Source organism: Myotis brandtii, unplaced genomic scaffold, assembly GCF_000412655.1.
Source record: "Myotis brandtii unplaced genomic scaffold, ASM41265v1 scaffold986, whole genome shotgun sequence".
Taxonomy (NCBI): Eukaryota; Metazoa; Chordata; class Mammalia; order Chiroptera; family Vespertilionidae; genus Myotis; species Myotis brandtii.
This window is the reverse complement of record NW_005372102.1, coordinates 2,151,658-2,167,332: the sequence shown is the minus strand read 5'-3', so window position 1 is coordinate 2,167,332 and position 15,675 is coordinate 2,151,658. Positions and strand designations below refer to the sequence as shown.

At 40.0% G+C, this 15,675-nt stretch overlaps 2 protein-coding genes across 3 annotated transcripts in view; both read right to left on the bottom strand.

Moving 5' to 3' along the window:
* POLN (polymerase (DNA directed) nu) overlaps positions 1-7,429 on the bottom strand; it is a 95,941-nt gene extending 88,512 nt beyond the window's left edge. The window contains exons 1-2 of the mRNA XM_014533502.1: positions 7,389-7,429; positions 6,729-6,873 (exon numbers count right to left, since the gene is read on the bottom strand). Coding sequence (XP_014388988.1) covers positions 6,729-6,867 — 139 coding nt within the window. The 5' untranslated portion in view covers positions 6,868-6,873; positions 7,389-7,429. The remainder of the gene's footprint in view (positions 1-6,728; positions 6,874-7,388) is intronic.
* A 2,423-nt stretch (positions 7,430-9,852) lies between these two features.
* HAUS3 (HAUS augmin-like complex, subunit 3) overlaps positions 9,853-15,675 on the bottom strand; it is a 10,348-nt gene continuing 4,525 nt past the window's right edge. For both annotated transcript variants that reach the window (XM_005886440.2, XM_014533503.1), the window contains exons 3-4: positions 14,497-14,725; positions 9,853-10,181 (exon numbers count right to left, since the gene is read on the bottom strand). In XM_005886440.2, the coding sequence (XP_005886502.1) occupies positions 9,948-10,181; positions 14,497-14,725 (463 nt within the window). In that variant the 3' untranslated portion in view covers positions 9,853-9,947. The remainder of the gene's footprint in view (positions 10,182-14,496; positions 14,726-15,675) is intronic.

Below are 15,675 nucleotides of genomic sequence, written 5' to 3'. Positions count from 1 at the left end.
TCACCAGTCTTCTTGAAGATCTCACTACATTTATCGGCGGTCTCACCAGTCTTTTCGAGGGCCTTACTAAATTTATCGGCGGCTTCTAGACAGTTCTTTAAAGACCTTAAAAGTGTGGTTTTGAACTCTATATCCAGCAGTTTGCTTTCCTCCATTTCTGTCGTTTGTGTCCTGTTTCTTTGTCTCGGCATTTTTTATGCTTCGCTGTGTCGATAGAGTGCCTTTCTGTGCTAAGTGTCCCAATTACCTGGGGTAGACACTCTTGGTGCACCCCCTTGTGGGCTTTGTGCACAGTCTTGTTGTGGTTAAGCCTTGATTGTTGTAGTTATCACTGGGAGGAATTGACCTGCAGGCCTATTGGCTGTGAGAATCAGCTGTGTCTTCAGTGGGAGAACTTCTGTGCTGGAGACACCCCTCTGGGGCTAGACTTGCTTCACTGGGGCTTTGGTGCTCACTGAGTCTGCCCCCTGAGTGTGTCTTTTATGGTTCCACGGAGCTGCAAACTGGATGGTCCCACTCTGACCTCTGGGCTTCCTGGCTCCTGGATCTCTAGGGAGGTGCTAATCTAGCCTTTGCCTGCGGCTATCCAGCAAAAGCCTCCCTGCAGGGCTTGGGCGGGGCAGGTCCCATAGGATCAACAGAGTGGGGCTAGCAGTTATGGCTGCTCTCAGTCCTGCCCTCAGAGGAACTGCTTCTCAGTGTCCTGATAATCACTGCAAGCCCCTCGGAGAGAAAGCTGCCCTCTGGTTCTGACCGATGCCAGACAGTCCCGATGCCAGACAGTCCCGCTTCTCCCGTATGAGTCTGGGTCCCTAGAGACTCGCCCAGAACTGGAGCTCAGAGCCTGAGACTCCCTCCCGATTGAAAACGACAACTGCGCCCTCAGCCGCCAGCCCGCTCCGCATGCACTCCGCACCTTAGAATTTTACTTCCGCACTGAGCCTCCTCTGAGTCTCGGTATGCTTTTCTTTTTCCTTCTAGTTGTAGAATTTCCACTCAGCCAGCCTTCCTGTGGTTCTGGATGATGTCCTTTCCGTCTTTTAGTTGTATTTTTGAAGTGGTTGTTCGAGGCAGCAAACTCCCGTGTTTACCTATGCCGCCATCTTGGTTCTCCTCTCAGATCACTCTTGTTGCCACCCGCACATCCACACACTCCCTCAGCAGGCCCGGTACCTGTGCCGGGATACGATGACTCAATGGCCAGGAGAGGAGGAGGCGGTTCCTGAGGGAGCAGGAATTCTTTTTTCAGGACAAGCCTGTTGTGTGCGGGGCTGGAACACTGGCCTTTAACAGAGGAGCAGCCACTTGTGCAGGTGCCAGAGATGTCTGAGACGTGAGATTTCAATGCACATCTCAGGGCCTGGCCCCTCTTCTGGACCACGGCCTGGCCTTGAGGCAGCACACCTGCCAGGGCTGAGTGAGAATCCAACCTTCTCGGAGCTCCCGGCTCCACACATCTTCAGACTAAGCCCTGGCTGTGGCTGCAGGTGGTCTGCTTGTAGGCTCCCAGGGAAGCCCTCTGGTGATCACATTTAGCCTTTCATTGCTAAGTATTCACGCTCAGCCTGTCTTTTCTCAAAGGACGTATTATTCGCAGCCACGGTCCCCAATTCCACGGTGTCCCAGCAGCCAGGGCAACAGTGGTCACTGGTACAGACCCAGCACCCCCAGTGACCGTTTTAGCTGCGCTGCCACCCTTGGCATTCCAACTACAACTGCTATGACGTCACCGGGCTGGCCTACCTGAGGGCAGAACCTGGTAAAATGCTGATCTCACCACTCAGCTGTGAGTGAAGGAAAGAAAAAAGATAGGTAGAAAGTTGGGAATGTCACGGGTTTGGAAGTTACAGTCAAATCTGAACGTGGCAAAAAGGAAGTGGAGGGACGAGACTGAAAAGGGCAGGCGAGGGCCTTGTAGGAGTACATGGGATGTTTCCAAAGATAAATTGTGCAGAGAGCAAGTACAAGAGCTGAGCTAATTCTCACAAAGGCAAGACCAAACGCAACAAAATGAAGGCAAACAGCAATTAGGAAACTACTGCAAATCCAAGGGAGAGAGAAAACAGCCCTGAAGCAGGGCAGAGCGAACTGAAATCAACACCTGGCAGGGTTTGCTGTGATTGAAAATAAGAGTTTTGTTTATGGGATAGAAATAAAAATATAAATCGTCTATCCATATACTCTCGACTAGAATGAATATAACCAAAATAGATCTATTTTATCACTTTGTTATCTGTCCTTAAAATTGCAAAGATTTCCACGAGATGATGGAAATAAACATTTCACATAAATGAATTGGATTTTGACAAATATCTACCTTCAGGGGCCTCAAACTCCTAATTTGCAATGTCTGTAAAAATATTTTTATTTTACTAGAAAACACCAAATTCACCTCTAAGCTATCTCAAGTTAAATAAAAAAGAACCTGGATAAATGTATGCTAGAAAACATTACTTGATCTCTATAGGTACTTAGAAAAAACACACGTGTATTCTAATAAATATGTTCTTAATCATATGTACAGCACCAGGTCGGCCCCAAAACACCCTGAAAACTCCTCCTCCCAGTATTTACCAAAGACTTTCAGTAGCATTACTGAACAATAATGTGCCAATGAAAACTCAAGTCAGATGAACCCAATTCTGAATCTAGTTTAAAAGTGTATGAATTAGGGTAAAAAGCTGAACTACTCTTCACAAAAGACCCAACAATACAATACAAGAACAAAGAGCAGGTTTATTTCTCAGGTCCAGGTGAGTAGCCTCAGCTGGTGGTGCAGCTGCTCATGAAGTCACTCTGGGACCCGCTTCTGTCCAGCACGGAGTTCCACGATCCACTAGGATACTGTTATCATCTGCAGGGCTGGGAAGGAGTCGTTTCAGGTTGCAACTGGAGGGAAGGCAAGAGGTGGCCAGCAAGGAAGCAAGCTGGATGTTCTCAGGCCTACCCTGGAAATGGCACGCATGTACCACTGACAGGAACCTGCCACTTGGCTACACCTGACTGTAAGAAGACTGAGCCATGCAGTCTGATCGTGTGCGGCAGAAAGGAAGGACAGACTCTGGTGTGGCAAACACATAGTCTTTGCCAAAAGGCTTTGGAGCAATACAAAATGCCCGTGATTAAGATGTGAGAAAAGGTTGCCATAAAACGTCAGGATAATGGTTACTGCTGAGCAAGGAGAGGGTATTAAGTTGTATTTTTAGTTTTTGCATCTTTTTTTCTTCCTCTCAGCAAAGGGTTTTAAAATAAGAGATCAATCTTGCAAAAAGTTTATGCAGTCCAATCCTTACTGAATATGTATCTCAAGATACCTCAAGTAGTCTAGCAGATCAGAAAAGTAGACCCCAAAGTGACATATAACATTAATAATGTTCGCTTTTACTTTAGTGTTTGTAAACAAATATTTGTAGCTTTTTAAAAAATATGTATTTTATTGATTTTTCACAGAGAGGAAGGGAGAGGGATAGAGAGTTAGAAACATCCATGAGAGAGAAACATCGATCAGCTGCCTCCTGCACACCTCCTACTGGGAATGTGCCCACAACCAAGGTACATGCCCTTGACCGGAATTGAACCTGGGACCCTTCAGTCCGCAGGCTGACGCTCTATCCCAGTGATGGCGAACCTTTTGAGCTCGGCGTGTCAGCATTTTGAAAAACCCTAACTTAACTCTGGTGCCGGGACACATATAGAAATTTTTTGATATTTGCAACCATAGTAAAACAAAGATTTATATTTTTGATATTTATTTTATATATTTAAATGCCATTTAACAAAGAAAAATCAACCAACAAAATGAGTTCGCGTGTCACCTCTGACACGCGTGTCATAGGTTCGCCATCACTGCTCTATCCACTGAGCCAAACTAGTTAGGGCTGTAGCTTATTCTCATTGATTTCTGAGTGCAAGTTTGGTATGTACTTGGTATGAAATGCGCTTTCAGAAGTTAAATGCTTTTAAGAGATAAGAACAGCTCAGCATGTGACAAAGAACCCAAGAATCATTAGGTCTTACATCCAGCATCATTCATCAGTAACCCACAAGCAATCCAACTTTAATTCAAATTCCTATCCTATATAATAAAAGCCTAATATGCCAAGTGTCCGGTCATCCAGTCAACCAAAGCGTAATATGCTAATGATATGCTAAGGCCACTCAATTGCTCACTATGATGTGCACTGACCACCAGGGGACTGGTAGGTTAGCTTGCTGCTGGGGTCCAGCTGATCAGGACTGAGCAAGACGAGCTGGACACTCCCTGGAGCCCTCCCACGGCCCCTCCCCAGCTGGCCAATCTCCTGCGTCCCTCCCCGGCCCCGATTGTGTACCGGTGGGGTCCCTCGGCCTAGCCTGCACCCTCTTGCAATCAGGGACCCCTCAGGGGATGTCAGAGAGCTGGTTTCAGCTCAATCCTGCAGGCCAGACCGAGGGACCCCACTGGTGCAAAAATTCGTGCACCGGGCCTCTGGTGAAATAATAAAACTGGTGAGACTCAGTGGCAGACAGACTCTAAGGTGGTCGGTCCCATGACCCATGCCTCCTAGTATTCATGCCCCTGTAAACTCCTTCCCCCAAGTGCAGATGCGACTTGCTGACTCACTTCTCAACAACAGAATAAAGGACAGGATATTTGTGATTATGCCACATAAAACTGTAATGTCAGCCATGCTAGGGACACACTCTTGCTGGCTTTGAAAAAGCAAGCGCCTATATGATGAAAAGGTGCCTATGGTCACAACTACGTAAAAGGAACTGAACTCTGCCAAGAACTGTGTGAACTTGGAAGCGAATGCTTCATTTGAGCCTCAGATGAGACTCCAGGCCTGGCTGACACCTGCACCGTAGCCTTGCAGATGCCTCCGCTAACTGTGCCCGGCTCCCGACCCACAGAAACTGTGAGATAACAAATGTGTTGCTTTTAGTCACTAAGTTTGCAGTGATGGTGTTACGTGACAACAGATAACAGAATCCTTGTGAAAACCCACTTTTTCCAAATCAAAAACACCTGACAAAAAATAAAAACTTATTTTTCTATTATCTGTCTTCTCAATAAATTTATAAAAACTAGGGATCTAACAGGGTGTTTTAAGACTATGACGAGAGAGTTTGTGAGCTGGGTGACTAGCAGAACTTTTCCTCCAGAGACTCCCATTGTAACTACCTACCAGAGGCATTTCCTGACCCGTTACTGAAGGGGCACAGTTCCACCTGTCAAGTGCACACTGCCTTTTAGGAAGCAAATCTACACAGAATAAAGGAGAAAGCTCTTCAATGATTAACTTTTTGTCTTTTGTTACTATTCCCACCACCAGCATCATCCCCCTAAAACACTACGTATGTAGTCCCACACCCAAAAATACTTACCAGTTACTTTATTCGTAACTTCTATAAGACACACAAGCAACAGATGCTTGAATATAAGTGGAGTGAAGTGTTAAGTGCGATTATATCTTAATTAAGAAACTGCATTTATAACAGTGTTTGCACTGTTTGTCAATACTCTCAATTATTTCATCTCAATATAATTACTCAATTATATCTCACTCACTTACTCTGGAGAAAAGAAACAAACAACTTATTGGCCCAGACTTACAAATTTAAAATAAAAACTACTTTGCTAGTGAAAAAAGTGTTCCAAACATTTCAGTCACATTTATGAGCATATGTCACAGCTTTTACTATTATACCACGTCATGAACATATATACAAAGATTCACTAACCTTTGCCCCCTAAGAGTTTACATACTTCTATGGCAGTACCATATATATAGTCAAAAACACTTCTTGCCCTGGGAGGTTTGGTTCAGTGGTTAGAACATTGGCCTGCAGACAGAGGGTCTCGGGTTTGATTCCTGGTCAAGGGCACTTACCTGGGTTGCAGGTTCGATACCGTCCCCATCAGGGAACATGCAGGTGGCAACCAAATGATGTCTCTCTCATCAATGTTTCTCTCTCTCTCTCTCCCTCCCTCTTAAAAAATAAATCAATGGAAAAAATATCCTCAGGTGAGGATTCACAAAAAAACTTAGAAAACAAAAACAAAAAAACACTTCTCTTGTCCACCATACACAATAAGCAAATACAGTCATCCAGTATCATTAGGGGATGGGTTCCAGGACTCCCAGGGCTACCAAAATCCGTGGATACTCAAATCCCTTACATAAAATGCCATAGTATTTACATATAACCTATACTGGCATAAAGACCACAGCAGGGTATGCCTAGACATCATTTCATTTGGGAGGACTCAACATAGTACTGGGTGCATGTCAAACTCAAGTTTTGCTGCTTTCTGGAATTTTCTGGGATTTTAATTTTTTGCTAATATTTCTATCTGCAGTTGGTTGAACCTGCAGATATGGAGGGCTGACTGTACTGTGTACAGGTTCGATGACTCGAGAGCTAAGGCTGAAGCACAGGCACTGTGGAGGAGCCCATGTCTTTTGAAGTTACTTACAGCTGATGAGATCTAAGGGAAAGTCTGACAGCAGTGCCTGGGGCAAGGAAGTGTTACATTGAAAAACAAGGGCTAAGGGAGCAGCAGCTCAGTCATCACTGAATGCAAGGAAAGTGAGGGAAAGCTGGACTCCACTTGTTCGTAGGCAGGAGCTTCCACACACAATTTAAGTTTTATAGAATAATTTTGCTACATTTCATTTTCAAACTTAGTCTTAAGAATAACACCAAAGTAACAAATGACAGAAAGGTTCATAAATATTACTCACTCTTTTCACTCTCTCTCCAATTCTTAGACTCCACTAAATCACCTGAATGCATAGCAGACATAATCTTCTGAGCAACACTGGAAAGTGGCATCTGACAGAGATCAAAGCCTACAAATGCCTCATAATTTTCCATTTTCATAAAATCCTAAACATAAGATAAACATAATACCTATATATTAATTTTGAGCCTTCAAAATAAGAAACAAGAAATCTGAAATTTTTTATGTACTGACTTTCATAAAAATTTTTATATTAAAAACCACAAGAAGTAGATATAAACTGTCCCATTTACATATAGGAGCGTAAGAAGAAAGTAATGGTTAGAGCAGGGGTGGGCAAACTTTTTGACTTGAGGGCCACAATGGGTTCTTAAACTGGACCGGAGGGCCAGAACAAAAGCATGGATGGAGTGTTTGTGAGAACTAATATAAATTCAAAGTAAACATCATTACATAAAAGGGTACGGTCTTTTTTTTTTTTAGTTTTTTTAATAACATAAAAGGGAACGGTCTTTTTTTTTCTTAGTTTTATTCATTTCAAATGGGCTGGATCCGGCCCGAGGGCCGTAGTTTGCCCACGGCTGGGTTAGAGGCTCATTTGGGGTATTATCTATATATATAAAAGCCTAATATGCAGTGTCCCCTCGGGAGTTCAACCTACCAGGAGTACGATCACACACTATGACATGCGCTGACCACCAGGGGGCGGCACAGAATGAAGGAAGGCCCAAGCCAGCAGCCGGCAGCCAGGGAAAGGAAGCCCGGACTGGCAGCCGGCAGGGACCCTACCTGTGCATGAATTTCATGCACTGGGCCTGTAGTGATATATAAGTAACAAAGAACGTATTTTCTAGTTAATCAATTGTGAAGCAATTTACTCTAATACTTCCTAGTTTCAGTTATTATAGTCTTCAAATATACAAATCTAATAACATAGTTATTTTTAACTGACTGGCATGATGACACACCACCTGACATCCTTTCACTCCCTCTGCTCAGCTATACTGGGCCCCTTGGGCTGAGAACATGAAGGTCTGGAAGCCACAGAACAAATCACCAAATAGCTGGTTGGTCATCTAACATATTTGGCACTAATCTTAACAATTTATTTCATTAACCAGGAAACAGGTGACATACTTTTCCATATTGCTGGAAAAAAGAAAATTTTTCATTATCTAGTCCAAGGTAGGATCGGGGGAAAATGTTTTTCAAGCGTATTAAGATTTACTTCATAAATTTTAAATAATGTACAAATACAATAATTGGCCAAACAGTTTTGTTCAACCCATTACAAAAATTATCAGGGCTCATCTGTCACCTCTGCAACCCATTTTCTGATAGTTATGGTTGAAAATTCCATAAAGATCACATTATAGGTTTTTAGATATCAAGAGCAGGTCATTCTTAAGTAATATCTGTATCTTTCTATAAAACTCACATGGTATATAAGAGAGGCCATGTATAAATCAGACATTAAAGAAGCATTTGATGCAATAACTGATAAGCTACTTCAAATTATTTCATACCAACTCTTAACTTCTATTTGTTCAAATACTGTATACTTGTATCCTATTACAGTCCAACATTGTTTTCACACCAAAGAAACTAATTAAAATAGCATTATGCACCTGTCCTGGTGGGTGTGGCTCAGTGGTTAAAGCCTCGCCTGCACAAGGAGAGGGGGGAGCTCAGGTTTGATTCCTGGTCAAGGGCATGTACCTGGGTTGCAGGTTTAATCCCCACTGCCAGTAGCTGCGTGTGTCGGAGGCAACTAATCGATGTGTCTCTGTCACCTCATTTCTCCCTCTCTCCCTGCCTCCCTCCCTTCCACTCTCTCTAGAATCAGTGGGAAAAATACCCTCACTCCTTGGGTGAGGATTGTTTTAAAAAAGCATTATGCATCCTTTGAGCAAGCACTTCTAAGGAATTTTGAAATTTCATTTGAAAGTCATTCATGTGTAAGTCACACTGAAGTTAAAGCAGTGCTGAAATGTCTGGCAGAAATTCTGAGGCCCCAGGACCCAGTCTGTAAAATGAACAATGGGCCAAGGAGACTTGACATTTGCTGTGGTCTAAGTAAGAACATTAAGTCTCAAAGTCTATAGTAGAAAATGATGAGGGAATACAGTCAGATTGGCAGAATTTTACTTTACAGTCAAATATAGACTTAGCTATCCCATATATTAAGCTTACAGCTTTAACAATGCTGATTCAAAGTTCTACAAAATTTAAAAACATTTAACAGCAGAATATTTCTATTTCTAAAAAAATTAATAAAGTATACAACTCTATTAAAAAAAACACAGAACCCTATACACACTTTTTCCTTTACGGTACATACATTTTCACTTAAAGGAAGAATTGTATGGCTTCTCTTTGGCCATACAATTGCCAGCATCACTACGCTTGCACTTTGAGGCTATTATTAAGTAAAGTAAGGGTGACTTGGACATAAGCACTGTAACTGCTGATCCGATAAGCAAGACAGTTAAGTGACTAACAGGCAGGTAGCATTCAGGGTAGACATGCTGAAAAAAAGGATGATTCACGTCCCAGACTAGACAGAGCAGGTGGGCGTGAAATCTCATCACACTATTCAGAACAGCACATAATTTAAAACTTATGAACTGGCCTAACTGGCGTAGCTCAGTGGTTGAGCATTGACCTATGAACAAGGTCACGGTTCAATTCCTGGTCAGGGCACATGCCTGGATTGTGGGCTTGAACCCTGGTGAGGGATGCAGGAGGTAGCTGATTAATGGTTCTCTCTCATCATCGATGTTTCTCTCTCTCTCTACCTTCATCTCTAAAATCAATAAAAATATGTGTATTTTTAAAAATAACAAAAAAACTTATGAACTGTTTATTTCTGAAATTTTCCACATGTATTTGCAGACTATAGTTGACTGCAGGTAACTGAAACAGCAGAAAGCAAAACTGCAGATAAGGGGACAGCTACTGTAATGTGTTTTTCTTGTAAGTACAAAGTTACCAGGACCAAGTGGCACCAAGCAAATATTCAAGTCATATTAAGCACTGACTCTGAACAAACATGTTATAGAAAGAAAAAAAAAAACTGATATAATACTTGAATTCATTAAATTAAATGTTCCATTGACCTCGAATTTAAATTCTTAGTGTTTATTAGCTATATTCTCCTCCTGATATGTAAAACATTAAAACATAGCCTATGTAGTAAAGATTCAGTATGTAGTAATTTTCATTCTTTGAGATCAGCAGCCTTAATCTTTGATTGGTTTTCTAAATTTTCCACGATCTCTTTCAGATAATCTTCATCTTTACAAAAATATACATATAATTCTCTTTCCATTTGATGCAGTTTATTAGATGCCAAAATTTTTCTTTTTGTCTTTACATCAGCAAGAATATCAGTGAGAAGATGATTTAGCTTATTCAGTTGAGACTCAACTTGATGAAACTGCTCCGTTAACTCCTAAAAGGAAAATTAAAATGCTTTTAATGCAAGAGCTCTATTTGCAACACCAGTTATAAATTTAAAATGGAACTTATATGAAAAAAATATAAATGATGTAATCATTCCCACCATTTTAACAGTAAATGACCCTCAATTAAAAATCCATAGGTTTAATATAAATTTTACGTAAGATCAATTGCAGCAACTCCTGACAGGCAATTTTAAGTGATTCAAAGCAAACTCTTACTCTCTGAAGAGTATCTGTTATGTAAAAACTGTTCTGCATACTCATACGTTCAACAAATACTAGTATTCTTGAATGCCTGCCATGTTCCAAGTACTGTTTTAACTCTGGATTGTAAGAAAGAACACATCTCCTTCATGGAGCTTACATTCTGATTAATCAAACCTTGTTTTAACCTAATCTGTTTATTCTAGACATTAAGAGGAACTGAGAAAGCCTTGAAATAAAGGAATACCAATGAAAAAGAATTACCTCAACAAAAATCTCCATTTTTTCCTTTTTTTCAAATTGTTGTAGAAGATAAAACTACACGATACTCAACAATCCTTCTCACTTCCTAACATTAAAAGCAGCTTATTACCAAGTTTCCATGGCGTTCTAACCAAGTATCTACTCCTATGAACTTACAGCCAGTATTACCTACCAAAGAGGTTCTCAGAAAACCTGTAGCTCTACCTCCCTCATAACCTTCCACAGGTTCTCAGCATGGTTATAACCTGCGGTACTTGTTATGAATACAGATTCCTATACCTCACTCCACACCAAATTACTCAAACTCTGGCCCTGGCCCGTTTGGTCGGTAGTTAGAGTGTCAGCCCACAGATGAAGAACTGCAGGTTCAATTCCCGGTCAAGGGCACATACTTTGGTTGCAGGTACCTGGCCCCAGTCCGGGCAAGAGCAGAGGCAACCAAATGATGAGTCTCATGTCAAAGTGTCTCTCTCTCTCTCTCTCTCTCTCTCTCTCTTCCCCCCTCCTCCCTCTCTGTCACTCTCTCTCAAAATCAATGGAAAAAATATCCTCAGATGAGGATTAAAAAAAAAAAAAAAAAAAGTAAATTACTCAAACTCTGCAACAGGACCAGGAAGCTACATTTCAATAGGCTCCCTGGTAATTCTAATGTACAAGTTCAAGAATGACAGCTTAACATGTCATAAATATCAGACAGCAATACTTAAATTACATTTTTAAAAAATCAAGTAGTACCTACATTAAGTGGTTTCCTTTGGAGGTAAAATTTGGTAAACCTTAATACAATGAGAAACAATCTCACCTTTAATTTCAATACTAAAGATCCTAATAACAATTGCTAAAAAAATACTCCAATAAATACTGAAAATGTTCAACTTCATTAACAATAAAAATGTAAGTTAAAATGGATGGCATTTTGTACCTCACTGGGCTAGGGAAAAACACTGAATCATGACACCCCAATAAGATTTAGTGAAACCATCCTATTTTAGAATACAGTGTTTCACATGTTAACATATCTGAAATTAACATGCATTTTATATTGGAGAGCACCATGTAATTGTTATTGACCAGACATATTCATAAGAAATGTTGTATCACCAACATTAAAAAAAAAAATGTATTGTGGTAAGAACACTTAACAGATCTCCCCTCTTAAGAGGACAGTACAGTACTGTTAAATATAGGCACAGTGTTAGACAGCAGACCTCTAGAACTTTTTCAACTTGCATGACTGAAACTTTATACCTGATTAACAACTCCCCATTTCCCCTTCCCCAGTTCTAACAACCATTATTCTACTCTTTGCTTCTATGGGTCTGATTAGTTTACATATCTCACGAGTGGAATCATGCATTTGTCTTGTGACTTAGCTTATTTCACGTAGCATAATTTCCTCAAGGTTCATTTATGTTGTCACATATTGCAGGATTTTAAGGCTGAGAAATATTCCATTGTATGTATATACCACATTTTCTTTATCCATTCTTCCACTGATAGACATTTAGGTTGTTTTCACACCTTGGCTATTCTCAGTAGTGCTGCAATGAACATGTGAGTGCTAATATCTGTTTGGGATCCTGATTTCAATTCCTTAGTTTAAATGCCCAGAAGTGAGCTTGCTGGGTGACAGGGTAGTTCTACAGTTTTGCTGAACCTCCAAACTGTTTTTCACAGCAGCTGCACCACTTTACACTTCCCCCAACCGCGTACAAGTGTTTCAGTTTCTCCACATCCTCACAAATACTTCCTGTCTTTTACTTTTTTGATAATAGCCAACAGGTTTAAGGTAGTATCTCACTGTGGTTTTGATGCATTTCCCTGATGACCTGTTAGCCATTTGTATGTCTTCTTTGGAGAAATATCCATTCAAGTCATTAGCCTACTTTTTAATCTGATTATTGTTTTTGTTTTGCTATCGCCAACATTCTTTTTTTTAAAATATATTTTATTGATTTTTTACAGAAAGGAAGGGAGAGGGATAGAGAGTTAGAAACATCAATGAGAGAGAAAGTACATGCCCTTGACTGGAATCGAACCTGGGACCCTTCAGTCCGCAGGCCGACGCTCTATCCACTGAGCCAAACTGGCCAGGGCATCGCCAACATTCTTAATGTTTATTGTGAAAAAATACAGACTACAACTTTGAATCAAAAAATAACATACAAAGCCCTGGACAGTTGCACAGTGGTTTAGAGCATCAGCCCTTGGGTTCAATTCCCAGTCAAGGAACTACTAGTGGTGGGAAGCGGCTAATTGATGTGTCTCTCTCAGGTGAATGTTTCTCCCTCTTTCCCCCCTCTCTTCCCTCCCTTCCACTCTCTATAGAAATCAATGGAAAAAAATATACTCTAGTGAGGAATTAAAAAAAAAAAAAACCAACAACATAGAATAATTGGACTAAATGTGGAACTTTAGGAATACCATATTTAAATTGGCTAATTTTCCCCTTTTAATGTATATTCAAAATATGATAAAAATTTGTTTATCTACACCTAAAAGATATAAGTATAAAATAAAAAATCTAAATAAGAATGTATTGTGTCAGTTTAACAGAAAAAGTTTTTTTCTTAGCAATTCATAAATTGATAGTATACCATATGATCAACGGTTGACATTTAAATTATACTGGTGGCTTTAAAAAGCAATATGGCAGTATCAAAGGCAAAAAAAAAAGTGCACATTCAAGAAACCCAATAATCTACTTCCAAGAATTCATCCAAATGAAAGTATACAACAACAAAAGACTATATACACAAGATATATATGATGTCATTCAAGAGCAAACAAGAAAAAAACTATCACAGTATTTAGCAATGGTGAACTGGTTATAGAAATTATGACACAATAATTAAATCAATAGAGTACTGTAACATTAAAAATTAAGAAAATTATTTAGACTTGTGCTATGGACATGTCCAAAACTGTATAAGGAACACTGGTAAGTTTATTCAGTAGTGGGTTTTCTTCAAGTAACATATACTCATACTTTACTTGAGGACCTGACAAAACCAAAAAATCCAAAACTCAATTGGAGATCCCAGATGACAGTAGAGTAGATGGAAGTTACACTTACCTCCTCCTAGGACCAAACTGGAACTACAACTAAATTATAGAACAAAGTGAATAACCAACTACATCAACCTAAAAAGTTTTTGTGGCCCTAGCCGGTTGCTCAATGGTTAGAGCATCCGCCCACAGACCAAAGGGTTGAGGGTTCAATTCCTGGTCAGGGCACATACACATCAATGTTTCTCTCGGGAAAAAAAAAAAAAAAAGCATATCCTCGCGTGAGGATTTAAAAAAAAACAAAGAAACAAGTTACTGAATAATACATACAAAATAATACCATGTATATAAAGTTCAAAACGTACAATATAGTATAGGAATATATGTCTAATAAAACTACAAATAAAAGCAAGCAAATGATAAAGTAAGAATAGAAGAGAGGGGAACACTATTAGGAGGAGCATTCTATTACTAAGTACATACAGTATTTTAAAGATATAACTCTAATCCTGTATTTGCTAAGGCAGATGAAAAAAAAATACAGGGGTGGTTTTATTATTACTATTTTAATTCTTAGCATTAGTATTACATTTCCTTGTATGTTTGAAATACTTTATAAATTTAAGAATTTTGTGTCCACTATAAAAACTATCTGAAAAAATGTATCTACATGTGAACAAAAAATATGATATATAAAAAAATAAACTTTGTATTAGGGCAACAGGATTTGGGGTAATATTTTCCTCATATGAACATTTTCTTTAGTATCTTTTACAATGAACATTATTTTTAAACCACTTTTAAATACTATGTATGGCAAGCACCCACCTGATCACTAAGCAAAGGCTGGTTTCCTCCTTGATACAAAACATCACAAAGCATGTCCACATCATTATTCAGTTTGGACAGAAAGAAAGAATGTTCTTGAGCAGATACTGCCAATTGATCTTGTACTAAAGAAACATCCTGTTTTAATTTCTCAGCCACTTCCTCCAGGTTTTCATGGGTTATAAACAATTCTTTTTTCTTATTCTCTCCTTCTAAAAGCTGATGAAGCCTAAAATGTGAAAATAAAAATTAGAGAAAGAAACCCTAAAGTCAGTATAGTTTTCAAAATTACAATCCACTGTATGGGGACATCTTTTGGGATAGCTAACAACTTAAAAAAATATTAATCTGTCTGCTGTTACACCAAGCAACTGAAAATATTCCAACTAAAATACTATTTCGCCAAGCCAGCGTGGCTCAGTGGTTGAGTGTCGACCTATGAACCAGGAGGTCACGGTTTGATTCCCAATTCTCGGTCAGAGCACATGCCCCAGTTGCGGAGGGAGAGGGGGGAGGGTTCAGCAGTAGGGGGCATAAAGGAGGCAGTCGATCAATGTTCTTTTAGCATCGGGGTTTCTATCTCTCTCTCTAAAATCAATAAAAACATTTTTTTAAGTAAAATGTTTAAAAAGTAAACAACAAAGAGGTACAGAAATAGTAATAGCAAACTTGCTACTTTAGTCTTAATGAGCCAGGAGGCCACTTTACCACTTCAAACATTAATGGCAGGAAAATCCTACTGGGCAAGTGGAAAAATGAGAGACAGCACTTCATATCTGACCAAAAGGGTCTGCTCTTTTCCTTATAATTTTATATATATACTAGAGGCCCAGTGCATGAAATTCATGCAGGGGGGTCCCTCAGCCCAGCCTGTGCCCTTGGGCCTAAACCGGCAGTCAGACATCCCCCTCGCAATCTGGGACACTGCATGCACCAGTGACCATACTTTTCATACAGGTGAAAGGCATCTTGCTGTTGTATGGGCAGCTACATTATTTTGCCCTGATTATAAAAAGTAGTACATAACATGATCCTTCTGAGGCAGTAGTACCATTTTCCCCTTCTTATGGGTAGAAAAACTTAAGCAGAGAGAAGTTAAGTAATTGGCTTTGTCACACAGTTGTGTCAGAATCAGGGCTGACCACAAAATGTGCAAGCCAGAGTCCATGCATGTCATCG